This window comes from Sorex araneus, chromosome 4 (assembly GCF_027595985.1).
Source record: "Sorex araneus isolate mSorAra2 chromosome 4, mSorAra2.pri, whole genome shotgun sequence".
Taxonomy (NCBI): domain Eukaryota; kingdom Metazoa; phylum Chordata; class Mammalia; order Eulipotyphla; family Soricidae; genus Sorex; species Sorex araneus.
Window position 1 is genome coordinate 181,991,772 of NC_073305.1, and position 26,020 is coordinate 182,017,791.

Genomic DNA, 26,020 nt, shown 5'->3' on the forward strand with positions numbered 1-26,020 from the left:
AGGGAGGGAGGGAGGGAGGAAGAAAGGGAGGGAGGGAGGGAAGAAAGCAAAGGAGGAAAGGAAGGGAGGGAGGGGAAGGAAGAAGGGAAAGGAAAAGGAAAGGGAACATTTGTTGGGGATCGAATCTGGGTTCCAAGACAGAACCTGGGTTCTCCTAGCCCGTTTCTGAGGCGTCTCGCGAGCCTTATGCCCCTCCCCTGCCTGTGAGGCTGAGAAAGACCCTCACCTGTGCCGTGACAGGAGGCATTGAGCAAAACAAGCAGTGGGCCGAAGTTTCTGTTCCCCCCCAAAGAATTCCCCAGGACTGCCGAAGCCTAAAACCCCCTAGACTGACCACCTCCAGCCAGTCCCTTGCTGGGCAGGATATCGCTGGGCACAGCAGGTGGACTAGACAGTTAGCTCAGACTTGTGACTGTGTCGTTGTCGCAGTTCTTGGGGAAGCTGCCAGCTGTAGCAACAACTGTGCCAATTTTGCTTATGTAACAATATGCCGTATAAGGTTCCCTGGAACTTGGGTTGGGGTCCTGGTCAGGACCCCCCTGCCTTGGATGGGGCTCGGACCCTCGCTCAAGCTAGCAATAAAGGTCCCTTTGCTCATGCATTCTCACTTGTGGACCTGGGCTCCCTGCGGACGGGACACCAGAACCCGGCTGTGACACGCCTCGTGCACAGGCTGTGTCTCGTCCTTCCTGAGCCCCGAGAGCCCGGCCAGAGAGCCTTCTGGGTGGACCCGCCGGCCGGCCGGGCAGCTCAGCTGTGATTTCACTCCGCCCACCGGGCTCCTGCGGCTCTGAAGGTAGCGGTGCTCCCGGTGACCGGAAATGCTGTGATGTTCGGGCGGGAGAAGAAGCGAGGGACGGTGGCCTTGGCGCAGGCGCCCGGCTGCCGTGCCCCCGAGTCCTGGGAGGGGGCTGCAGGCAGGTGGGCTGCATGTGGGGATGGGGGTGCCCATAGCACGGAGGACGGGGCCGAGCAGGGGCTGGGGGCGAGCCCCCTGTCCGCCAACCCCGAGTGCAGACCTTCGCTCTGGCTCCTCTGAGGAAGTCGATGCTCTAACACCGGCGTCCGTGGAGAGCTGGTGGGTCCCGGGTGCGGGCTGGGTTGCGGGGGTCTCCCTTGCTCTCCGGGGGAGGTGGCCGGTGCCCTGGGCACAGGGGCATTGCCGTGTTCTGTCTGTGAGGAGCATGGAATCCTTGCCAAGGCCACCGGCAGGACCAGGCACATGTGCGGCCTGGGGGTCTCGCTCCTCACAGGCCCGAGAGAGAGAGCAGAGGGATGAGGGCACCGTCTCCACGCGGCACCCCAGAGGGACCCCTGAGCACCACCCAGGACGGCCATCCGCGGCAGGGTCAGTGCTAGCCACACCCCTCACCGTCCGCCCTGGCTCTTATTGATGGGTTCCTGGTTTGACTTGGTGGGTGCCCAGGGTTTGCTCCTGGCTCTGTGCTCCGGCTCCGTTGCCAGTGGTCGGCAGAGACCCCTGTGTGGGGGTGCCGTGGGTCGGCTGTGTGCAGGGCAAGCTCCCGGCTGTCGTCCTGTCGCTCGGCTCTCGAGCCCGACCTTCTGGAACAATCCACAGTGTGATGGCGTTTTCGGGGCAGCATCAGAGCTGCCCAGGTGTGTCCCCCCCTCCCCTCCCCCTGCCAGCCCCACCCCTTCCACCACCCTGTGCCCGGAGGGGCTGGTTATGCCCGTGATGGGGCACCCGCGTGGGAGAGCGGCTGGAACAGGGCTGGGAAGAAACCTCTTGGGCCCTAGGGTGGGTCCGTGCTGAGGGCATGAGGGGTCTAAGCTTCCTCGGGGGCCATAACACTGATCCGACTCTCAGGACCTAGATTTTTTTGGGGGAAGCGAGGAGGTCACCCCCTGGCAGTGCTCAGGGCTTAGTCCTGGCCCTGCACCCAGGGATCACTCTTGGCAATGCTTGGGGGGACCAGATGCAATGCCGGGTCTCGAACCCAGGTCTGCTGTGTGCCAGGCAGACGCCCTCCCCGCTGTGCTCTCGCCCCGGCCCCGAGGGACCTGCGGTTTTGCCCCTGAGCTCGAGCGCGTCCGTCCCCTCCTTCCTCTGCTCCGGGCGGACCAGGCGAGCGTGAGGCCTGGCTCCTTCTCCAAAGTGCACCCGTGCCCTGTGACCGAGGCAGCCGTTTCCGGCGACCTTCAGCACGTGCACGCCCACCCAGAGCTGGTGCCATGACCCCCGAAGGGCAGAGTCCCGGGTGCCGCCCGCCGTGCCGTGCCGTGCCGTGCTGGGCTGCCGGAGAAGGTGTTTGCGGAGACGGGGTGGTAATAGCAGCCTGTCGGCAAGACAAAGTTCAGAGAGCCGCCAGAGCACTAATTAGCCCCCGCGTCACCCCGCGGGGCGCGGAGACGTGTTATTAGCATTTCACTCGCACGGCCGGGGAAATCAAGGCACGGAGACAGCCGGGAACTTGGACAAGGTCAAGGTCGGCGTTGGAGCAGCCGCGAGCTCCAAGCTCTGCTTCGTTCTGGCAGCCCCGGAGACCGTCTGGGGGTCACGCAGAGGCTTCTCCCGGCTGGCCTGGGATCCTGGGCGTCCTGGTCCTCGGACCCGAGTTCTTCTGGGGGGGGGCGCAGGAGGAGGGGGCCGTGCTCTCACAGAGGCCCTGCCAGCCAGTTTCCGGCACCGAGAGCTCCAGCCAGTGGTTTCTGGGTCTCGGTTGCTGCCTGGGAGCCACATGCTGATTGGGATGGAGCCCGCTCTCCGCAGCCCACCTGGCCGGCCCCCTCCTGCTGGAAGCCCGCACCCCTGCACCCCTGCGCCCCTCCCCGCCCCCGACTTTCTCCTGAAGCGGGAGGAGAATCAGCTGCAGAGTTTGCTCCCACAGCATGGGCAGTGGGTGAGGCCTGGGGTGCTCAGGCTGGGCGGCTGCTCCCCTCCCCCTGAAGACACCCCTCCCCTCGCCCCTCCCTCACCAGCACCTGAGCTGTGTGAGCACAGGGGTCCGTGCGGGGTGTCGGGCCCGGACTCCACAGAGCCTCTGTGTCTGCCTCTCCTGCCGCCCCGTGCCTCTGGGAGGACGACTGAGCGTAGCACCCCCCTCTGTCAGGTGAATACTCAGCATAGCACCCCTCTGACAGGTGAATACTCAGCACATCACCCACCTCTGGCAGGTGAATACTCAACACAGCATGGCCCCCGCCAGGTGAATACTCAGCACATCACCCACCTCTGGCAGGTGAATACTCAACACAGCATGGCCCCCGCCAGGTGAATACTCAACACAGCACCCACCTCTGGCAGGTGAATATTCAGCACAACACCCCTCAGTCAGGTGAATACACAGCACAGTACCCACCTCTGGCAGGTGAATACTCAGCACAGCACCCACCTCTGGCAGGTGAATACTCAACACAGCATGGCCCCTGCCAGGTGAATACTCAACACAGCACCCACCTCTGGCAGGTGAATACTCAGCATGCAGCCCCCTTAGTCAAGTGAATACTCAGCACAGCATCCCCTCAGTCAGGTGAATACTCAGCACAGCAGCCCCCTCAGTCAGGTGAATACTCAGCACAGCACCCCCTAGTCAGGTGAATACTCAGCACAACACCCCCCTTAGTCAGGTGAATACTCAGCACAGCACCCCCCTCAGTCAGGTGAATACTCAGCACAGCACCCTTCTGGCAGGTGAATATTGTTTTCTCTCGACCCGCCCAGCAGCCACCCCTCAGTAAAGGAGGTGCCACACAGGCTTCCTTCCCCCCGTGGGCACCCCCGTGTCTCCCGTGGCCTTGTTTGTCTGGGAGGTTTCTTCCGGGGGTGGCCAGCTCGAGTTCTCATGGAGAAGTTCTGAGCGTGGGCCGGGACCTCGAGAAGGAGCCGCGCACACCCCCTGGCCCACCCGGGGAGGTGTGGGGGGGTCCATCCGCCCCTGCGCCCCTCTTCCCAAAGGCCTTTTCCTCCGTCTGTTATGGGGGACAGGGAGGTGCCTGTGGCCCGGGAGCCCAGTGGTCAGCAGCTGCCTGTGGGTCATGGTGAGACCCCGGTCACCTGCGCAGCCACCTGCCACCCAGAGCCGCTCCCACTGCTGAGCCCGTCCAGTCTTGGAGCCACTCGCCTCCGTCTTCCCACCCGGCATCGGGCCAGAGCATTGCCCACTGGGACGTGACCCCAGCCAAGCAGACCTGGCCAGGGGCGAATGCACACGGGTCCAGCACGGGCGAGCACACTCAGACCCAAGAGCGAGAGCCAGCAAGACCTGCAGTGCCCCAGGCCCCCTCAGAAAGGGCACAGCGGGGAGGGTGTTTGCCTTGCTTGCGACTGACCAGGGGTCCGTCCTCGACATCCCATATAATCCCCCGAGCACTGCCAGGAGTGATCACTGAGTGCAGAGCATCATCGGGTGTGACCCAAAAATTTAAAAATAAATTAAATAAAAGGAAGGGGACTGATTCTTATCTGTCGGAAAGCCCACCTCAGTGGCAGTTCTTTGGTTAAAGAGGGCACTGAGCACTTCCCCGGTTCTAACTGTGAAAAGATGTTGGTTGGGTTTTTTTTTTTTTTCCTGGTCTCTCTTGCTGAATAATCCATCGGTTATTTCTGTTATTTCACTTAAGTGGCTTCATTTTCCTCCTGCTCCATTCACTGATGATAAGGATGAGTAACGTTTTGCCCGGATGACAGCAGAGAGCGCGGAGAATGTGCTCAAAGAAAGGCGTCATAGCCCTCTGCACGGTACAATAAAGGCATGAGTAAAACGTCGAGAGATCGGCTAAGTAAAAAATAATCTCTGCCTTCCAGAGCTTGCAGGTTGAAGTGGAAGCGCTGAGAGCTCTGAAGTTTCTCTGTGCAAATGAACCTGATGTGTTCTTGGCATCACAATAAGCCTTGTGGGCATTAATGCATTTTTACAACTGTGGGCGGAGAGCTGGGGGAAGTCATGATTTTGTATTTGAAGAATCCTGTAGCCTTCCACTGGCAGCTCCAAGTTGCCCAAATCTTTCCCTTTTCTTCACGGTCTTCTACGCTCAGCTTAAACGCGAGCTCTGTTGAGAAGAACATGCCTTGCATAACGTGTAAGTTCCTTGGCAGATTGAGCATGTCATTGATTCTCTACCAGCTCTTTGTTTATGGAGCAGCACTGTGGAAAAATTAAGAGAGGAATTGAATTCATGGACTAGATGATTACAGAATTGATGCAACTGCAGTATCAGCTAATGGAAAGCTAGCAAATGTTCGGGCTGGAGAACTAGCACAATAGGTGAGGTGCTCGCCTTGCAAGCAGCCGACCAGGGTTTGATCCCCGGCACCCTATAAGGTCCCCTCGGGAATCTCTGGGTGTTCCCCTCATGCACACAAAAGGGACAACTACTAAGTAGAAAAGTTGGCCATAGCGTTAATGATTTCTTAGGTGGTTTTTCCATCCTCATGAAAATTTCATTTTCATAGTTCTCACTCCGGGGTGACAGTTATCAGTCCAAACATCCTTGCACCAGAGATGGGAGACCCCGGGAAGCATAAGGTACATCTGTTGTTTTGTTCCTTTCCTGAGGTGCACTTGGCAGTGCTCAGAGCTTACTCCTGACTCTGTGCTCAGGGCTTACTGCTGGCGGGGCTGGGTACCGGGTGTGGTACCGGGGATCCAGCCCGACTGGTGGGGTGCAAGGCAAGTGCCATCCTGCTGTGCTTCTCTCAGCCCTTCTGGGACAGAGCTGAAGGCGTCATCTTTGTTGATCAAATGGACACTTTGTTGTGTTTTGGGGTGGGTTTTTTGGGGGTTGGGGAGGTTTTATGGAGGTGTGCATCTCTAAGCAGTGCTCGTGGCTGGGCAGTGCTCCTGCAGAACCTGGGGTCAGACCCTGGCTCTCCACATGTGGGACAGTGCGGATCCCTCCACGGCCACCTGCCCTCGTCGTCCCGATCCTATATGAATGGAATCACCGTAAGGCGCATGGTCACAAAGTTGTTGGTGGTCGGGTTTCAGTCATACAGTGTCCCCCAACACCCCGCCCCTGATCAGGGCACATTCCCCACCACCAGTGTCCCCAGTTTCCCTCCCAGCACCCCCTCCCTAGCCTGCCTCTGTGGCATTTCCCCCCCACCTCTGTCTCTGTCTCTCTGTCTCAGCTGTCTCTCTGTCTCTGTCTCTCTCTCATTTACCTTTTAGACAGTGTGTTACTGAAAGGGTGTCATGCACATCCCTTTACTTCCATTCTTGTCCAGAATGACGTTTCAGAGGTCATCGTCCTAGTGGGTCCCTTCTCTGTCCTAACTGTCCTTCTCCTCCTCCTCCTTTGTGACAAGCTTCCTACCATGGACTAGACCTTCTGGCCCTCGTTTCTACTGTCTGGGGGTATTATTTCTCATACTTCTTTTCTGCTCTTCTGTATCCCCCAGGGAGCGCAGTCATTCTGCGTCTGTCCCTCTCGCTCTGACTCATTTCACTCAGCATCCATGTCCATCCATGTCAAAGCACATTTCACGACTTCATTTTTCCTAGTGGCCGAGTATTCCACTGCGTGGATGTGCCCTAGTTTCTTTATCCACTCGTCTGTATTGAGCACGCGGGTTGTCTGTGCATTCTGTGGTCACTTCAGGGGCTGGGGTGGGCCCGTTGCCCCTGCGGGGGGGCAGGTGTGGCGGCTGGAGGCGGCTCTGCGTGCTGTCGCTCTCCACCCGGGGTCTCTCTCCCCTGGGAGGGTGCTGACTTCGAGAGCTCCTCACGAGCCCACGTGGATCAGCCCGACCCCCGTCGTGATGGGGGCGCTGGAGAAAAGCAAGAAATCCAGCTACATTGATTGGTTGTTTTGCTTCCAAACCTCACCAGGGCTCCTGGGTCCTGGGCCAGGGGTGGCTCGGGCCTGGTGCGTTTGGCCCGACACGCTCCTGGCCGCTGCTGCCTGTGGCTCTGACCGCCCTGCTTCCGGCCATGGGCAGCCGTGGGCACCTGCTTAGTCTGCAAGGGAAGCAGGCAGCAGGCGTCGTGAGGCCGGGAAAGAACCTCACCTGTGCCGTGACAGGCTGCACTGAAGCAGAACAAGCGGTAGGCCTAAGTTTCTGTTCCCCGCCCCCCCCCCAAAAAAAAAATCCCTGAGACGGTCCTTGGCCGGAGCTGGAAACCCCCTGGATGTCTCCAGCCAGTCCCTTGCTGAGCAGGATATCTCTGGGCACAGCGGGTGAGCAAGACAGTTAGCTCAGACTTGTGACTGCTTCTTCGCCGTTCCTGGGGAAACTGCCTGCGTTGCTTACGTAACCATATGCCTGGAACGAGAGTCGGGGCCTGGTCAAGCCCCCACTGCGTTGGATGGGGCTGGACCCTCGCTCGAGCTAGCGGTTCGGTTCCTTTGCTTTTGCACACTCACTCGTGGACCTGGGCTCTCTGCGGACGGGAAACCAGAACCCGGGTGTGACAGCGTGTGCGGGATGTGGTGTGACAGCGTGTGCTCGCCGTGTGCTAGCGGAGCTGCCTCCTCCCCGCTGGTTTCCGGGGCGGCAGTGCCTGGCCTCAGGCCTGCATTCGTCTGTATTTTGTTATTTCGTATCTTAATTTCCGGTGGCCTCCCAGGGCATCACCCGTCCTTCCCTTGAGCACGTTATGTTGCTTTCTGTGGACTTATATGCAGCGTTGGCACATGTGAAGTGTGAGTTGGCTTTGGTTTTGGTTTTTGGGGGCCATTCCAGCAGTGCTCAGGGGCTACCCCGGCTCTGTGCTCAGTGCTCGGTCGGGCACTCAGGGGAGCATGTGGGCCTGGGGCTTGAACCTGGGTCTCCTGCGTGCGAAGTATGTGCTCGGTCCCGGGGCACAGGGTTCACTTCGGGGTAGGGGAGGAGCTGGGCGCCCGCGGGAGCCCGGGCTCCCCTGCCGCCGACACCAGCTTTCGTCTCTCCACCGACAGGCTGCCTCACACCTAATTCGAGAGAACAAATGTTCCCTCCGGGTACGGGCTGGGTGTTGGCCCTGGGGCTGGATCATCTTGAGGTCTTGACTCGATCCTGCTTGTCTCTGAGAACACAGACGGCTTTCTCGACCTCTCCGCCTAGCTTCTGGAACCTTCTGTGGCAGCCTGGCGCCTGGCTGCCTCCTGGCAGGCCCCGTGCTTCCGGACCCTGCCAACAGCCATGGGGTGTGTGTCCCTGTGAGTGTATGTCTGTGAGGGCACGACTCCATGTGATGCCAGTGTGTCCATGTGTCTGAGTGTATGTATGTGTGTCTGAGTATGTATTTCCATGTGTCTCTGTATGAGAGTGCGTGTGTTTCTGTGAGTCTGTGTCTGTGTGAGGGTATGAGTCCATGGATTCATGTGTGTCCGTGCGTCTGAGTGTATATGTGCATGTGTTTGAGTATGATTGTGTCCGTGTGTGTGTGTGTGAGTGTGTGTGTCTGAGTATGTGTGTGTCCACGTGTCTCTGTGTGTGAGTCTGAGCACTGTGTGTCTCGGGATGAGTGTGTGTGTGTGCGCGTGTACCTGTGTGTCTGTATGTGTGTCTGAGTATGTGTGTCCATGTGTCTCTGTATGAGAGAGTGTGTGTTTCTGTGTGTCTGTGTCCTGTGAGTGTGTGTGTGAGGGTATGAGTCCGTGGATTCATGTGTCCATGCGTCTGAGTGTATGTGTGTATGTGTTTGAGTATGTTTGTGTCCATGTGTCTGTGTGTGTCTGAGTATGTGTGTGTCCACATGTCTCTGTGTGTGTGTCTGAGCACTGTGTGTCTCGGATGAGTGTGTGTGTGTGTGTGTGCGAGCCTGTGTCTGTGTGTGTGTGTGTGTCTGAGTATGTGTGTGTCCACAGGTCTCTGTGTGTGTGTCTGAGCACTGTGTGTCTCGGGATGAGTGTGTGTGTGTGCCTGTGTATCTGTGTGTGTGAGTGTGTGTGTCTGAGTATGTGTGTGTCCACAGGTCTCTGTATGTGTGTCTGAGCACTGTGTCTCAGGATGAGTGTGTGTGTGTGTGTGTGTGTGCGCGCGCGCGTGCCTGTGTGTGTGTGTGCGCGCGCATGCCTGTGTGTGTGTGTGTGTGCGCACGTGTGTTTGGGCGGGTCCGTCTGTTCAGGGCCTCCTGTGGCATTGGTGTGTGAGGACAGGGCACGTGCCACAGGTGGCTTCAGCTCCCTGTGTCCTGCACCCTCACTGCCCAGAGGGAGGGTCGAGCAGGAAGTAGCAGTAGGAGGCCCGCCCGAGTGTCTGCCCGTCTGGCCCTGCCGCCGTCTCCCGGGCCCCTGCTTTGCTGGTGCAGCCACACCACACGCGCTAGTGCGGGAAGGGGCTGGAGAGGGACTTGGTCTGAGCCGGGTGGGGTGTGGCCAGCTCCCCTGCAGCCTGACGCCTCTGTTTTCACGGTACACCAGGACGGAGCTTGAGCGCAGGTTTTGCCCTCTTGCTGGGAAGGGTGTGGGTGACAGGGATGCCCGCGGGGGCTGAGTGATGGCCGGGCGACACTGTGATGGGGGTCTCTGCTGGGAGCCCTTCTGTCTCCCTGGGGGGGGGCTGCAGGCGGGAGAGGGTGGTGGGACTAGGAGAGGATGTGTGCAAGGCAGGAGAAAGGGGACCAAGCCTCTCGCACGCCGGGCACCTGCCAGCGTGCCAGGCGGAATAAAAGGGGCAGACGGGTAGACCTCGGGGGAAGGAATTTCCCCTTCACCTGGTCGCCTGTTCCTGAGCAGAAAAGGGAAGGGAAATGTTTCCATTGGGAAATGTTTCCATCGGGAAATGTTTCCAAGGGAGATGTTTCCAACTGGGGAGTTGCCAGCTGCTTGTTAATTTCCACTGCATCTTGTTCACTTCCCTTATTCATTTCCACCTAGTCTTGTTAATAGCCGCTAAACTGAGCTAGACCGAAGCAAGTATTAATCCCATCCAAAGGAATGCCCTGAATTTTGTTTTCCTCTCTTTGTCGCAGACTGGAGCAAGGCTCAGAGGAGAGCTGCAGGGACCCCCGGCCCTGCAAGGGAGGATGGTCCCGCTGGGGTCCCGTCACCCCAGTTAACGGAGGCAGCTTTGCGGGGCGGAGGGGGAGCGGGGTTTGGCTTGGGAGGGGGAAGGCTAAATTTACTCGCACTGGCAGCTGGTGCTTGGGGACGTGGGCAGAGAGGTGCGGCTGTGCACAGGCGCGGGCCGGGATGGGGTGTCAGGCCCGGCTGCTGGAAACAGCCTCTGGAAGATGCGTGGCGCTTTGACCTGCCTACACTGTTTATTTTCTAAGCCAGGCTGCTCTTCTGAGGAGGCTGCTTAGCTCTCGTTTCTCCAACTGCAGGACGCCGGAGCAAGGGCTAGAGGGGAACACCTCTTCTCAGAGCGTCCCCTGGCGAGTGTGGGAGGGTCCACGGCCAAGTCTGGGTCACAGCAGCCCTGACCGCTGCCCGCCCCCTCCCGCCCCAGCTGGCCAGGACTCTGCCTCCATCTTCATGTCCTCCCTGGAATCGGAGCTGTGCCCTGGGCTCCAGTCAGAGCTCAGGAAATGCCTGTGCCTGCCAGCCTCCCGTCCCTCCTGTCCACGCGGGGGCGATGCCCACTATCCCTCCTGTCCACGCGGGGGCGATGCCTCCAATCCCTCCTGTCCATGTGGGGGCGATGCATATTATCCATCCCGTCCATGTGGGAGCGATGCCTCCAATCCCTCCCGTCCATGCAGTGGCAATGTCTCCAATCCCTCCCGTCCATGCAGTGGCAATGTCTCCAATCCCTCCTGTCCACGCCGGCGTGATGCCTGACATCCCTCCTGTCCATGCGGGGGCAATGCCTGTTATCTCTCCTGTCCATGCGGGGGCGATGCATATTATCCCTTCTGTCCACGTGGGAGCGATGCCTCCAATCCCACCCGTTGACACAGAGGCAGTACCTCCAATCCCTCCTGTCCACGCGGGGACGATGACTCCAATCCCTCCTGTCCATGCGGGGGCGATGCCTCCAATCTCTCCTGTCCATGCGGGGGCAATGCCTCCAATCCCTCCTGTCCACGCAGGGGTAATGCCTCCAATCTCTCCCGTCCATGCCGGCGTGATGCCTGACATGCCTCCTGTCCACGCGGGGGCGATGCATATTATCCCTCCTGTCCACGTGGGAGCGATGCCTCCAGTCCCTCCTGTCCACACGGGGGCGATGCATATTATTCCTCTTGTCCACGCGGGGGTGATGCCTGCCACCCCTCCCGTCCACAAGGAGGCGCTGCCTACTATCCTCCTGTCCACACGGGGTAATGCCTCCAATCCCTCCTTCCCGTCCACAATCCCTTTGTCTACACTGGTGCTTCGAGGGCCGCCAAAGGTCCCCGAGCCCCTGGTGCTGGGTCCCCCGAGAAGCTTCCTTGCCGGGCTCTGACTGACAGATGGGGCCCCAGTGCTTGTTCCTAGGTCAGGCGCCTCTGTGGGAGGAGACGGGGCCTGGGGAACTGTCAGTGGGGAGGGCCCACGGGTGTGTGAGTCTGTCCAGCATCCCCCGGGGACCCCAGGCCCCTCCATCATTGAACCCCCCGACCCAGTCTGCAGCCCCGAGTCTAGTTCATGCCTGACTGCCGAGTGGATGATGAAGAGATGTGTTGTCGGCAGGTAGGGTGTCACCTTGCACGCGGCCGACCCGGGTTCCATCCCCGACACCCCGTATGGTGCTGGGAGTCAGCCCTGAGCACCCCCAGTATGCCCCCCACAAAAAAGTGTTGCCTATGGCTGCACCCCAGGAGGGGACTCTAGTCTGCGCTGTGGAAAGGCGTGTGGGGGGGTTCTGAGGGCTATGGGGGGTCTCCTTTGTGTGTGGAGCTGGTGCTTGTGCATGGACTCCTACGTGGGGACACGTGTGTCAGTATGTTTGTGTATGTGTGTGTATATATGATATGTGTATGTATATATGTGCATGTATGGGTATATGTGTATGTTTTTGTGTATCTGTATGGATGCATATGCATGTATATATGTGTGTATGTTTATATGTATATGTGTCAATGTGTATGTATGTGTATGTGTGTATATGGGTATATGTGTACATATATGTGTATGTATTTGTAAGTGTATGCATATGGACATATGTGTATGTGTGTGTATGTTTGTGAGCGTATGTATGTGTGAGTGTATATGTATGTGTGTACATGTGTGTATATGAGTGTGTGTATGTGTGAATGTATGTGTATGTGTATATGTGTGTGTACATGTGTGTATGTGAGTGTATGTGTGTGTATGTGTTTGTGAATGTGTATGTGTGTATGTGTATGTGTGTGTACGTCTTTGTGTATGTGTTTGTGTGTGATGCTCCTGTGTGTGTGTGTCCCGGGCCCGACGGCCCTCGGGGTGAGGTGAGGCTGCACTCACTGACTGGGGTGCCAGCTCCAGGGCCCCTGAGCAGGCGGGCGAGCCGGGGTGGTGCCTTGGCAGTGTATCGTGGGCCCCGCCTTGGCACGCAGCAGCCTCGGAGGCCGAGGTGGCTGAGAGGGCGCAGTGGAGGGTGGGGCGGCCCCAGGCGGGAGAGCGGAGTCCAGCTGCCCGCCGTCACTGCCTCTCTAGCCGTCCCAGGCCAAACTCGTGCTTCTGTGGCCCCTCCGGGGAGCATCCACCAGGACGCTGTCAGGAGCCCGTGGGCGCGGCTTCTGCTCCGGGGGCTGTGGGTCGGGAGAGGCGGGGGGCAGGCGGGCGGGTGGGAGCGGGGTGGCCTCTGGGGGCCTCCTTGCTCTCCCCAGCAGGTGCAGGTGGCAGCGGTGGGCCCGCGGCCAGCCCCGCTGTGGGGCCAGCCTGCCCCGCCCTGCTGCAGGGTCAGCCTCGTCTGTTCCTGCCTTTCACTGCGCGCTAAGGGTCCTCGTGCCGCTGACCTGGGTCAGAACCATCCAGTTCACCCGGTGAAGGGGACAGTCTGTCACATAGAGGAGCTGGAAGGAGGGCTGGGGGATGGGGGGGGCTCAGAGTACCGGAGTAGAGGCTGCATGCGGGAGCCCCGGCTCTCTCCCCCGCACCGCGTGGTCCCGAGCTCCGCCAGGCGTGGACCAGGAGCCAACAGATGTGAAAAATGAGAACTCGCGTTACAGTGTGTCAGGCACTGGAGTGCTCATCTGTCTTTTTACTCGCTTGAGGGTGACTGCGAATAGTTGGGGGGGGGCATGGGACATCTAGGGGTGCTCGGGGCTGTTCCTGGCTCCGTGCCCAGGACTGGCCCCCGGTGCTGCTCAGACCATAAAATGCTTCAAGGGATGGGACCGGGGTCGGCTGCAGACCAGCCCAGTGCGTGTCTCCTCCCTGTGCCGGCTCTTCCGCTCCTGGCTAGATCCTGTTTGTCGGCTTGGTTTTGGCTTTTGTTCACCCGGAGTGGTGCTCAGGGCTTATTCCTGGCTCTGTGCTTACGGATCCCCCCTGGAAGGGCTCAGGGGCCGTATACGGTGCTGGGGGTTCGAACCAGGGTGGGACTACATGCAGGAAAAGCTCCCGCAGCCCCGGACTCTCTTTCGGGCCCCGAGAAGCATCGTGGAGGATGTCTGTGCAGACGGTCGTAGATTGGGCTGACTCATGTCCTGCGTCCCTTGGGTGTTACAGCTCTCCCTGTGCAGCGGGGGTTCCCTACGTGTGACACTGAGCTCTGGTCACAGCCTCCGAGGCAAGCCAGGGCACTTTCTGCTTGTTCACACACGAGCACTGGCACCGGCGCTTCAATTTATGTCAAGCCCGGGTGTGCCCCCCTGCGTGAATCCGCCCATGTCAGTGTGGTAAAGAAAGTAGAATTCCAAGGGGGTCCTGAGTGATTTTTTTTTCCCTGAAAAATGGGAGCAAATCAGGTTTGGGACCCTGTGCTCTGTATCCTCAGGGGATTGCTCCAAGAACCTCTCAGACACAGAATCTATGGCACATCGAGTTGCTTTTCCCATCTGCCTCTGCTCAGTCTTTTCTGTCTGCTTCTGTCCTCTAGATGATCCCCATGGCCCACACCAGGCAGGTACCACTGTCAGACAGATGCTGTGTCAGTTCCGCTGTGTTACTTAGGAAACGACAAGGAAAAACTAGTCTGTGTATGCTTGGTTCAAAAGGAACTATTTCTAGGGGCCAGAGTGATAGTATAGCAGGTAGGGCGTTTGCCTTGCACGTGGCCGACCAGGGTTCAATCCCCGGCATCCCATATGGTCCCCCAAGTGCCACCCGGAGTGATTCCTGAGTGCAGAACCAGGACTGACCCCTTAGCATCGCTGGGCGTGACCTCCCCCCCCCCAAAAAAAAGCAAAATGAACAAAATAAATAAAATCTGGGTTCCATTTTTTAAAAAAAGTATCTATTTCTTACGTGTTTTCCATCCACGATGGGTTGAACCGTGGCTGTGGTGACCCACAAACCCAGAGGACAGACTGCCCTCCTGTAGCCCCAGCCTTGGGAATGACAGAGGTGGTTGTTCCCCAGGATACTCTCCACTTAGGATGAAATTCTGGGCGCGGCCAGAGAAGAAGCATGTATGCCAGGAGCACACGGGGGCTTCGAAGGATCCGTGGCTCTGTTGAGTTGTTTTTTGTCAGGAGGTCCCGGGAGACCCTGAGCCTTGGTCACGGCGTCTAGATCTGAGTCCACGTGCCTGATTAAAGCAGTGTTGGCTGAGAACAGCGGGAGTGACAGGGTGACCCTGGCCGGGGCAGGTCAGCGCTCCCTGCTGCCCACGCTGGCAGGGGCGGGGATGGCCATTGCTGTGAGCCCAGACCCTGCCCAGTGGCCTCTCTGCGCTGCTTTGTGCCGGCAGTGGTGGCTGGGCCACTGCATCCACGTTGGCGTGGGCACGGGCTGAGTTTCCCTCCTCCTCCTCCCCCTCCTCCTCCTCCGCCTCTCAGCTGCTCATGCCTGTCCCCTGCCGAGGGCCACACTCAACATCTGTTCCTGTTCACGCAGATTTCAGCAACGTCCCCGACATCTCCACCTGCCTGAAGAGGAGCCGGACGGATGGCTCGCTGGATCAGGTGGCCCGCGGGGAGAGGCCGGAGCAGACCTTCCGGGTGAGTCACTGGCAGCCTTGCCCTCACACCCGCCGTGCCCCCGCCCCCTGAGGCTCGATTTTCATTGGCTTTTTTGGTTTTCTAATATATTTATTATATATTTTCTTATACATTTCTTATATTATATATCACTTGTATCACTTGTCATCCCGTTGATCTTCGATTTGCTCGAGTGGGCGCCAATAATGTCTGCATTTGTCCCTGTCACGTGCTAGTAAGATACACACACACACACACACACACAAACAAAACTCTAGCCAGTGAATGGGCTGGAGTGATAGCACAGTGGGTAGGGCGTTTGCCTTGCATGCGGCTGACCTGGGTTCGATTCCTCCGTCCCTCTCAGAGAGCCCTACAAGCTACCGAGAGTATCCCGCCTGCACGGCAGAGCCTGGCAAGCTCCCTGTGGCATAGTCAGTATGCCAAAAACACTAACAATGAGTCTCACAATGGAGATGTTACTGGTGCCTGCTCGAGCAAATCGGTGAACAATGGCATGACAGTGCTACAGTGCTGTATATATATTTATTTTATATGGGAGAACCTGGCAAGCTCCCCATGGTGTATTCATATGCCAAAACCAGTAACAATGATGGGTCTCATTCCCCTGACCCTGAAAGAGCCTCCAATGCAGCACCATTGGGAAGAGTGAGTAAAGAGAGGCTGCTAAAATCTCAGGGCTAGGACGAATGGATACGTTACTGAGACTGCTCGAGAAAATTGACGATCAATGGGATAATGATGATAATGATGATGATTTGATTTTATAAAGTATTTCACAGTATTTGGTTACACTTAATATTCGAACACCCATCCCACCACCACCATGACACCTTCCCACCACCATATTTCGGGTGTTTCCATCCCGAACCCCAATCCCTGCCCCGAAGCAGAGCCAAAATAATACAATATTTCCCTCTTAGGTTGGTTGCCTCGTACTTTAAGCCTCGTCAAGTGCGGTGCGGTACTCTGGGCGTCTGGGTGGGGTGTGTGTGGTATGACGTGTCCAGGAGAAGGTTCACGCGTGGGCGAGACTCGGCCCGAGCATGTGGAGAGCGGCCATGAGGGTGGTGTCTGGTGAGTTCTGGAGGTTTCTGGCTGCCACCCCACTTCCACTCATGAAACCATCAGAGGAGAAAGCCAGGGACAGAAGCAAACCTCGGGCAGAAAGGAACTCGCCTCCTTACAGCTGAAGATACCTGTTCTGTGCCTGTGAGCCCCAGACCTTTTGAGAGGCCAGGGGGAAGGGTCTTACTGAGTTGTCGTGTCCTCTGTCCCTCGGGAAAGAGCTGGGGTGACTATGAGCTGTCATAATGGAGATGGGAGGAGAGACATGTCAGTTTGTTCAGAAGGCTTTCCTTCCTTCCTTCCTTCCTTCCTTCCTTCCTTCCTTCCTTCCTTCCTTCCTTCCTTCCTTCCTTCCTTCCTTCCTTCCTTCCTTCCTTCCTCCTTCCTTCCTCCTTCCTTCCTCCTTCCTTCCTTCCTCCCTCCCTCCCTCCCTCCCTCCCTCCCTCCTTCCCTCCCTCCTTCCTTCCTTTCTTCCTTCCTTCTTCCTTCCTTCCTCCTTCCTTCCTTCCTTCCTTCCTTCCTTCCTTCCTTCCTTCCTTCCTTCCTTCCTTCCTTTTTTTTTTTGTCTTTCTTGGTCACACCTGGCAATGCTCAGGGGTCACTGATGGTCCGCATAGGAAATCTCCTGGCTATGTGTGGAGGGGCCATGTGGGATGTCGAGGATCACACCTGGGTCGGCTGCCTGCATGGCAGATGCCCTACTTGCCGTACTGTCACTCTGCCCCCAGGAGAAGGCTTTCTGTTCTCTCTCTGCTTCTTTCCTTTTTGGGTTTTGAACAAACTGTTGATGTTCAGGACTTACTCCTGGCTCTGTGCTCAGGGATCACTCCTGATGGACCACATGTAGTGCCGGGGATCGAACCCAGGGCAGTCCTGTGTCAGGCAAGACAGGCAAGAAGAGCTTTGCCCCTGTTGTCTCTCTGTCTCTGTCTCTCTCTTTCCTCTGTGTCTCTCCTCTCTCTGTCTCTGTGTCTTTCTCCTCTCTCTATGTCTCTATGTCTCTCTCTATGTCTCTATGTCTCTCCTCTCTATGTCTCTCTTCTCTCTGTGTCTCTGTCTCTCTGTCGCTCTCTCTCCTCTCTGTCTCTGTGTCTCTCTATCTCTCCTCTCTGTGTCTGTCTCATTTCTGTCTCTGTCTCTCGCTCTCTCTCCTCTCTGTCTGTCCCTGTGTCTCTCTGTCTCTGTCGTGCCATTTTTCCTACTCACGCTCTGAGCTCCACCAGCTTCTCTTCTGCTCTCCAGGCAGGCGCTTGCGTTTGTCCTGCGTCCCGAGTGTGAATGCCGGGCACTGAGCTTTGGGGGGTGGGGGGCGACCCAGAGCCTGTCACCCTTCCTGCCTTTGTTTCCCGGGCTGCTCTCTGCTCCCTGTGTGGGGGTGGGGTCCGAGCCTTCTCTCCAGAGCGGGCTCTGCTCGGACCCGGGCACCCGGGAGTCGTTTCCGTGAAGACCAAGTGCTGCCGAGCCCAGCTGCGAGGAGGCCTTTGACAGCCCCGTAATTTCGGCAAATGGCTCCTAATTGATTGCCTTCTCTCTCCCGGGCGCTCATTACTGTCAGCTCGCTTTGTGCGCCCTGTCAGCCTCCCCTGAGCGGGGACTTTTCCCCCTCTCCCCGCATTGTTAGCAATTAGCTCGCACCATTGCAGTCCTTGGGAGTTGGGGAGAAATAAACAGCGTCTTTGGGCGAGGGGCTGAGTTTCTGGCGTGTTGGGGGGGGGGGGCTTGAGGTGTGTCCAGCGCTTCCGCCCCGCCGCGGTGGTCCTGCCTCTGTCACCGCCGGGAGCTGGCTCGGGAGCGGGGTGGCACCGGGTGGCTGTGTGGTGTGGGCCCCAAGGCAGAGCCCCTCCCCCGCCAGGTGCCGGCTCGCAGCAGGGGTGGGGGCCGTGCGGGAGGGGCGTGTTCAGCCGCTGTGCGCCTGGCAGGAAGAGGAGCTGGGGGCGCTCGCTCGGGTGTCCCCGTGAGTGCCTTAGAAGAGCAGTTCGGGATTTTTCTTTCTTTCTCGTTGCCTGAAGATGAGAGAGAGCGAGAGCAGGAGCGCAGGCGACAGTCTTACTCACTTCCCAGTGCTTGTAAGCGCCTCTGCCCGCGCGAGAGCGGCTCCTTGAACTTTCCCCGCGTATGGGCAGCATGTAAGTACACGGGCGGGCGCGGGGCTGGGCGTGTGTGCGGGCGTCCCGATGGCGACATGTGCCTTTCCTTCCAGCAGGGACCCCGACCCCTCGCCCCGCGCTCTCTCCAGCTCCGGGTAACAGGCTGCACGTTGGATTCCCCCCACCCCCACCCCCGGTGTTCAGTGGCACTTGTCAGCTCTGCTGACCTCCCCGGCCCGGGGGACGGGGACAGGTGTCTTGAGAGAGGTGTCGGCAGGAGATCCCCCCGAAAAGAGGGGGTCTGGGCGTCTGAGCGCAGTTTCAGATCCTGCTCTGTGCAATCCGTCCGCGGGAAGAGGGAGAGAAGTGGTTTGAAGGCGCTAGATGGTTTTTAGGCTTTGGAAAATGTCTCTGGAGCACGATGGCGCGTAGGTGTCCCAGGCTGAAGGCTGTCGAAGAAAAAGGCACTGAAGTAAAGCCCGTTAGCGCCCAGGTAGAGCGGGTTTTCGCTGGCATTGTTCCTGAGGAAGCCCGTTGTTAGATTTCTCGCCCCCCCTCCCCAAGGGTTTTATGTAATTACCTAGGGAGGCTTTGGCAGCCTTTCCCGGCTGCTGGTGGGCGTCGTGTTGCCGGAGAAGCCGGGTGTACACAGCATGACGACCCTGCTGGTCCTTTTCGCCTCCAAGCCCTGGACAGAGGCAGCCTGTCCCACCGCGGTCCCCCAGTGAGAGCCGGGGGCCGGGAGTCGGCGGGAGCAGGCGTCGGCAGTGAGGGCTTCCTGCCCGCTCACTCGCTCACCCACTCAGCTTCGGAGCTTCCCCCACTTGCGTGCTAGAACTTGTGTTGTCCGGGAAGCGAACGCAAAGGTCCGAGTGCGTGCCGAGTTCTCCGCGTCTTCTTCTAAGGAGACCCTCTCCTCTCCTTGCCTTGCCTGGGGTCTCTCACCATCTCGAGACCCGGTTGGTCGGAAGAAGGTGTGTTTGTTGCAAAGTCGAGCCCAGATGGGAGTGATTTCGAAAGGCTGACATTCTGCGGGCTCGCAGCTCGGCAGATTGAGAGAATTGGGATGTGTTTCTACTTTTTTTTTCTTTTTTTGAAATAAAACAAATTTTGCCCACATCTGGCTGTGCTCAGGGCTCATCCTGGGCTCTGCTCAGGCGTAGAGCAGCATCTCTCCGGGAGGGCCTCCGCGGGGACCCCAGGAGTAGTCGGGGGATCACGCCTGGTTCAGTCGAGTGTGTGGTGAGCGCCTTACCCGCGCGGCCGTGTCTCTGACCACACCGCATGTCTTCTCACGTGATCCCCGTGTGCCTGCACGCAGAGATGCTCTCCTGAGTCGCCCCATGTTTCTGAGAAGGACTTGGGGTCCGCCTTGCCCCGACGGTGGGGCAGTGAGCTGGTTTCTGGGCCGTCACAGGCAACCCTTGAGGGGACGCTGGGAAATCCGGATCCACTCGGCTCGCCCCCACCCCCGGGGCAGGACCCCCACCTTTCCGCTCCCTCACCCGCCAGTGGCCCTCGCGTCCGAGAGCCTCCTGGGCTGGAAGCCCAAGACCGGGGCCCCCTCGGGCACCCCAAGTCCTGCCCTTCCCGAGAAGCCCGTTCCCTCCCTCCTTGCCGCCACCCACTTCCCCTCAGCCCTGCGCCCGGCGTGTGGGAAGCGGAGACAGACGTCAGGGCAGGGACACGGGGGCCCTGGGCCGTGGTGCCGTCGCCGTGGCCGTGGCCGTCTGCAGCGCTAGAAGCTGCCCCATGGTTGGCTCCGTCCACGGTCTTGACCTTCTCTCGTGGCCGTGCAGGTGAGCAGCTGCAGCCGGACAGACTCCCCTCGCCCTCCCTCCTGCCCCCCTCTTGGCGCCCATTTGACTCCCCCATCCCCCCGGGAGGGGTGGGCGGCTGCCCGTGCCCTGCCCGCTTCTGGCTCTCGCCCTGCCCGGTTGGGCAGTCAGCGGGCGGCTGTGCTGGGAGAGGAGGAGGCGCCGGGCAGCCCCGTCCCCTGCGTGGTGCCCCCGACCTCGCGGCAGATGCAGAAGGGAAGCGGGCTGGGCGGGCACGGGGTCGCCCAGGGAACAGGAGGCGGCGGGGACCTCGCCCTCCACTGCCCTGCGCCGCTGCCCTCCATGCGGTGGCCGGGGCCGGCAGTGTCCCTGGGCGGGGGCAGTGTCAGGCGGCATCTGCAGGGACACAGGTGACCCCCCCAGCAGGACGCCTGCCCCCCTCCTCGGGCGCACTCAGCAGCCTGTGCCCAAGTGGGGGCACTCCGGGGTCGCAGGCCCGGATTCCTCGTGGGGGAGGCCGGACCGACCAGCAGGCACAGGCGTGTGGCCCTCCGGCCCGTGTGCTCCCCGTGTCACACACGGCCCAGGCCGCCGTCTGAGTCCCGCGACTCTCCTTCCTTCCCTGTAACGGGGACAGGAGTCCGGGGTGGGGGGGTCACTCACGCCCTGACTTCCTGCCCCTCCCTCCCCCACCCCTGCTTCCTCCGGGACGTTTGTCCCTGCACCTCGTCCTCAGAGCCGGGGCGAGGGAGGAGGAGGACTCGGGTGGCAGCGGGGCCGCCCGGGCTGTGAGTCAGGCTGTGCCGGGGGGCGGCCAGGGCCGCGGGGGGCCGGCGGGGCGGGAGGCGGGCTAATTACACCCCCTTGCTCTGCGGTGGTGACTCACGGGAAGTGACTCGAGGCTCCCGCAGCGCCCGGGCCACATGGGGGTGTGACCTCCTCGTGGACCCCCGGGCCTTGCCGCCCGCCGCCCTGGACTCCGCTCGCGCTTGGTCTCCTTGGAAACGGCAGGGACACGCTTGGCTCAGAGATGTGGCTCTCCTACGCCAGCCCGAGTGAACCCCATGCTGCAGGGGTAACGGGGCAGGGGGGGCTGGAGATGAGGGGGAGCGTGCAGGCCTACCCTCCAGCGGCAGCCTCCTGGGTGCCCAAGGACAGCTCCGTTTCGTCTCTTTTCATTATTTTGGGGAATCAGGTAGGATTCCTGGGTGGGGGGGTTGCTGGGGGACCGTATGCAGTATGCAGTTCCGGGGATCAGCCATGTGCAAGGCAAGTGCGCTAACCACTGTCCTATCTTCCCGGCCCCTCCATTTCTACATTTCCCAGTTTGGAGAGAGAGCATATGGCAGCCTCGGGTGAATTCACTTTTGGGGGGCCGGGGAGAAGGAGGGGGAACCTGACTTCCCAGGTCCCGCCTGGACACCGTCGCCAGGTGCTTCGTGCAGTCAGAGGGAACTGTTGGGACATCGGGTGGTCTCTGGTGGGGCTTGGCCCCCCACTCTTAACTCTGGGGGGTCCTCTGTCCTTGGACACGTCATCTGCTGCCTGTGGCTCACGGAGGGGTGGGCTCGATTCTCCGGGCACGCCCTGGCTCAGACTCCGCTGAGTGGACGCCTCCCCCACCCCCGTCTTTGTCCGACTTGTCTTTCTGCCGACATTTCTGCCAAAGTTTCTAGAACGGTCTTTGACGTAGCTTTGTTTCTGTGTGAGGGTCATACCCGGCGGTGCTCAGGGGTCCCTCCTGGCTCTGCACTGGGGATCTCTCCTGGCAGGGCTTGGGGCACCCCATGGGACACCAGGAAACGAACATGGCCAGACAAGGCAAGGCAGACGCCCTCACGGAGTTTTTCTTCCCAAGTCCTCGGGCCTTTCTGTGTTTAGTTTTGGGGTCACACCCGGCCGTTCCTTCTGGATCCGTGCTCGGGGCTCACTCCTGGCGAGGCTCAGGGGTGCATACGGGGTGGCAGGGATGGACCCCGGCTTGACCATGCGCAAGGCAAAAGCCCACCCGCCTGTGCTTTGGCTCCACCCCACCTTGCTCTCCACGCTTCCCCCCTCCCATCTGGGCACTTGCTGACCTCAGACCTTGGCGTCTCGAAGGAAGTGGCTCTCCCCGTCCTAGGAAGCTGCCTGACGTTCCAGAGAGGTCTCCCTTCCTCCGTCTGTTCGTGATTCCCTCCTTAGGAATCTCGGGACGCCGCTTGACGGTTCGGCCTCTGAGTAATCTTGCCCCAGGACGTCCAGCCGCCAGCCTGTCCTCAGAGTTTGTCCGGGGGTCGAGAACCACAGGCCCGGCTTGAGTCCTGAGTTCATAGGACTGATGTCGCAGAATCAGCCCCCCGGGGACCTGTCGTGTGAAAACCCGTGTTGGGTGTGCCACGCGGCGTTCTGGACGTGGTGTGTACCCCGTCTGCACGGCTGGGTGGGTTTGGCTGTTGGCGCCTGGCTTCCTGTCACGAGCTCCGAGAGAGACAGGGGGCAGGCCCGCCCCGCCCCGGCTGGCAAGCAAATGAGTAGGTTGCGTGCGGGAGAGACAGTATTGATCCTGGCGTGAGACGCCCTGGGTCTCTGGTTGCAGGGCCGCGCGCGTGTGTTTGAGTGTTGAAGCGGGTTTGTTTCCCTGAGAGGGAACAGAATGAGCTGGGGGGACGAGGGGAACGTGAATTTACGTTTTGGTCCCAGACCCGATTCTCAGAGGCCGGCTTGGGTTAAAGGGCGGTGGGAAGCGGGGGCTGGCGGGCTCAGGAGGGGATGAAGAGGCAGGAGCACTGATGGAGTAGGGCCCCGCCCCTCTCTCAGCCCCCCCATGTGCATCTTGGCCTCCGCGCCCTGCTTCCGGGGGACCAGCCGCCTCAGCGCCGCCCTGCCTTGGGCCAGCCACATCCAGGGCCCAGGCCCGTCTCTGTCCACTACCGGGCCCGTGCACGGGCTCCCTCCTGCCCAAAGGCCTTGCGGGTGGTGGGTGTCAGCCCAGGTCTGGGACAGTACTGAGAGGCCTCGTACAGAGATTGCCGTCAGGGGAAAGTTGCCTGGTACCTCGACGTGGATCTCGCAAGCCTCCCCTTCTGTGCCCTCCTCCCCTCTCCTCTCCCCTCCTCTCCCCTCCTCCCCCTCCCCCCTCCAGCCCTTCCCCTCCCCCTTCCTCCTCCTTCTCCTCTTTCTTCTTCTTCTCTTCCTTCCTTCCTTCCTTCCTTCCTTCCTTCCTTCCTTCCTTCCTTCCTTCCTTCCTCCCTTCCTTTCTTCCTTTCTCTTTCTCCCTTCCTCCCGCTCGCTTTCTCTCTCTTTTTCTTTCTCTTTCTTTCTTTCTTTCTTTCTTTCTTTCTTTCTTTCTTTCTTTCTTTCTTTCTTTCTTTCTTTCTTTTCTTTCTCTTTCTCCCTCCCACTCCCACTTGCTTTCTCTCCCACTTGCTTTCTCTCTCTCTTTCTTTCTCTCTTTCTTTCTTTCTTTCTTTCTTTCTTTCTTTCTTTCTTTCTTTCTTTCTTTCTTTCTTTCTTTCTTTCTTTCTTTCTTTCTTTCTTTGTTTCTTTATCTCTCTTTCTCTTTTTCTGTGGGAGACACACCTGGCAGTGCTCAGGGCTTGCTCCTGGCGGTGCTCGGGAGACTGAGGTGGTGCCTGGGATCCCACCCAGGCTGGCCGCGTGCAAGGCAAGGCCCCCCTTGTTTGGGTCTGGGGGCGTCCCCTCCTGGGTCTGGGCTCACGTGTGACCGGGGATCACTCCTGGCGGGGCTCGGGGGACTGTGCGTGGAGCCGAGGATCACACCGGGGTTGACGAGTGCTCAGGAGGGGCCCTGCTCGCTGCCTGGGCCCTCCGGGCGGGGGTCTGCCCTTCCGTGAGGCCCCGGCCCGCCAGGTGCAGCTGCTTCCCCTCAGAAACACAGTGCTCACAGCTGCGCCTCCTTCCTGAGGCCGCTGGGCCCGGGGCTGCCCTGGGAGGGCCCCGCTCCAGCCTGCCTCGGGGGTCGGCTCCAGAACAAGGCAGCCCAGCGCAGGGGGGCTGGACGGCGGGTGAGGCCTCACCCCGTCCCCTCTCCTCTCTGTTCTCCTGCCCCCTCCTCCTCCCATCCCTCGTGCCCTGTGCTCGGCTCCGGGGCGGCCCCTTCCCTGAGTCACCTTCCCGGCCCCCGGCTTGGCGGCTCTGCCCTTTGGGGCGTGCTTACAGCTGAGGGAGGGCCCGACGGGCCACGATTCCCCTGTGCCCCCTTCCCTGCGCCCCCACTGTGCAGCCGGGGGGGAGGTCAGCTGTGCCATTGGTGCCCCTCTCCCCAGCACCACACACACACACACACACACACACACACATGCACATATACATATGCTGCACACACATACAACGCAGGCACACTCACACATACACACGTGCAAACATATATACACACATACACAATACACTAACATGCATTCACACATATACACATACATACACATGTACACATACACACACATACACATACACTCATACATTTATACACAAATGCACACATATACACTAACACACATGCACAAACACACACTAACATACATACTCATACACACAAATATACACACGTACACATTCACACACATACATACATAAATACACATTCACACATACACACAAACACACTAACACACATACACATACACACAAATATATATACACATTCACACACATACACACATAAATACACATTCTCACACACACACACACACACACATGAAGACGCCACAGCAGTGCCCTAACCTGCGCCCGGCTGTCCCCGCTGCCGCTGGTTTTGTCACTTTCCGCGGCCAGTTCCCTCCCGGCTTCCCTTGGGCCCTGAGCTGCGCCCCCTGCTGGCCGGTCTGGGACCTTCACTGCCTGGCCACGGGCTTGCTGGGAGAGAAACTCCCTAACACGTGTCTCCGCTGAGATTTCACAGCGGTTTTCCAGGTTTTTATTTTATTTTTCAGTGCCAGAAATCTAACTGGGTCCTCCTCACACATGCAAGGCAAGTGCTCAACCACTGAGACACAGTCCCCGGCCCAAGAAATGCTCCCGGCAGGGCGCGGTGCTCAGGCTCCCGGACCCCATGGCTGGGCCGGTGGTTCGGTGCAAGGGCCCTGTGGTTCTGGGCATTGCCTGGGCCACCTCATGATGCTCTGGGGACCACGTGGCGCGGAGTGGAGCAGGGGCTGGCTGCGTGCCAGGCGGGTGCCCTAACCCCAGCACTCACCCGCCCCCGCCCCTGCGTGCGCCCTGCTGGCCCCCAGACTTGTAGGAGACATTGCTTGTTGTGTAGGACCCACGCCCAGCACTCTCGGGGCTCACTCCTGTCTCTGTGCTCGGGGCTCACGCCTGGCGGTGCGGGGGGTCAAACCCAGGCGGCTCCTTACCTGCTGGCTTGTCTCTCCACCTCCGAGTTTATTTCTCTCCTCTCAAAGTTAATGTGTTGGCCAGAGAGACAGTGCAGTGAGTGGGGGGCCCACCTCCACCTGGCTCCACCCCCAGCACCCCGTGTGGTTCCCCAGGCTGGCCAGGGGTGACCCCTGAGTGCAGAGCCCAGAGTAGGCCCCCAACAGCAACAATAACAACAACAAAGTCACAGTTCACATGTGCATAAGAGGAAACCAAACAGAGCAAAGATGGAGCAAGTGTCCAGCGGGTAGGCGGTCTGCATTGCACGCGACTAATCCAGGTTTGATCCCTGACCTCCCGGACGGTCGCCTGAGCTTGCCGTGAGTGATTCCTGAGCGCAGAGCCAGGAGAAACCCCTGGGAATCACCAGGTGTAGCCGAAAACCCTAAGGAGGTGGGGAGGCAGAAAGCAAAGGTCACAGTCACCCACTGTCCCAGGCCGTTATGTCTCACGGGACCCACCTGGTCCTCAGTACTTCGACGATGCTTTGGACGTACATTCTGGTGCTGTCGCTTCGTCCCGGGTGAGGGGGTTTGGCAGGTGCTTGAGCTCTGTGCGTCCCCTCCCAGCACACACCGGGCACTGCCCCTACCTGGGGCTGTTGGCTTTGGGTACTTGCTGCTGTATTAGTTTATCTCTCTGTCACTGTCTACGGCAGGCTGATAAGACCTGAGCACTCGTCTTCCCCAGGAGTTTGGCTTGGCCAGACGCTAGCGGAACTGATCGCGCCTTCTCGTCTGGAGGTTGTTCCTTGAGTCCTGGATTTAGCTGGTGGATTATGGCATTCAGAGGAGAAGGACAAGGGCTGACGGAG

General features: G+C 59.4%; 1 protein-coding gene across 3 annotated transcripts in view; it reads left to right on the forward strand.

The window, feature by feature from the left end:
- Positions 1-26,020, forward strand: part of TIAM2 (TIAM Rac1 associated GEF 2) — a 113,679-nt gene that overhangs the window by 54,942 nt on the left and 32,717 nt on the right. The window contains exons 1-2 of one of the 3 annotated variants that reach the window (XM_055135071.1): positions 17,671-17,817; positions 17,975-18,091. Coding sequence is in view for 1 of the 3 variants with exons in the window: in XM_055135070.1 (XP_054991045.1) it covers positions 14,794-14,897 (104 nt within the window). In the remaining 2 variants the exon portion in view is untranslated. Of the gene's footprint in view, positions 1-14,793; positions 14,898-17,670; positions 17,818-17,974; positions 18,092-19,714; positions 19,852-26,020 lie in introns of those variants that run through there. The other 2 variants (XM_055135070.1, XM_055135072.1) reach the window with 2 other exon arrangements.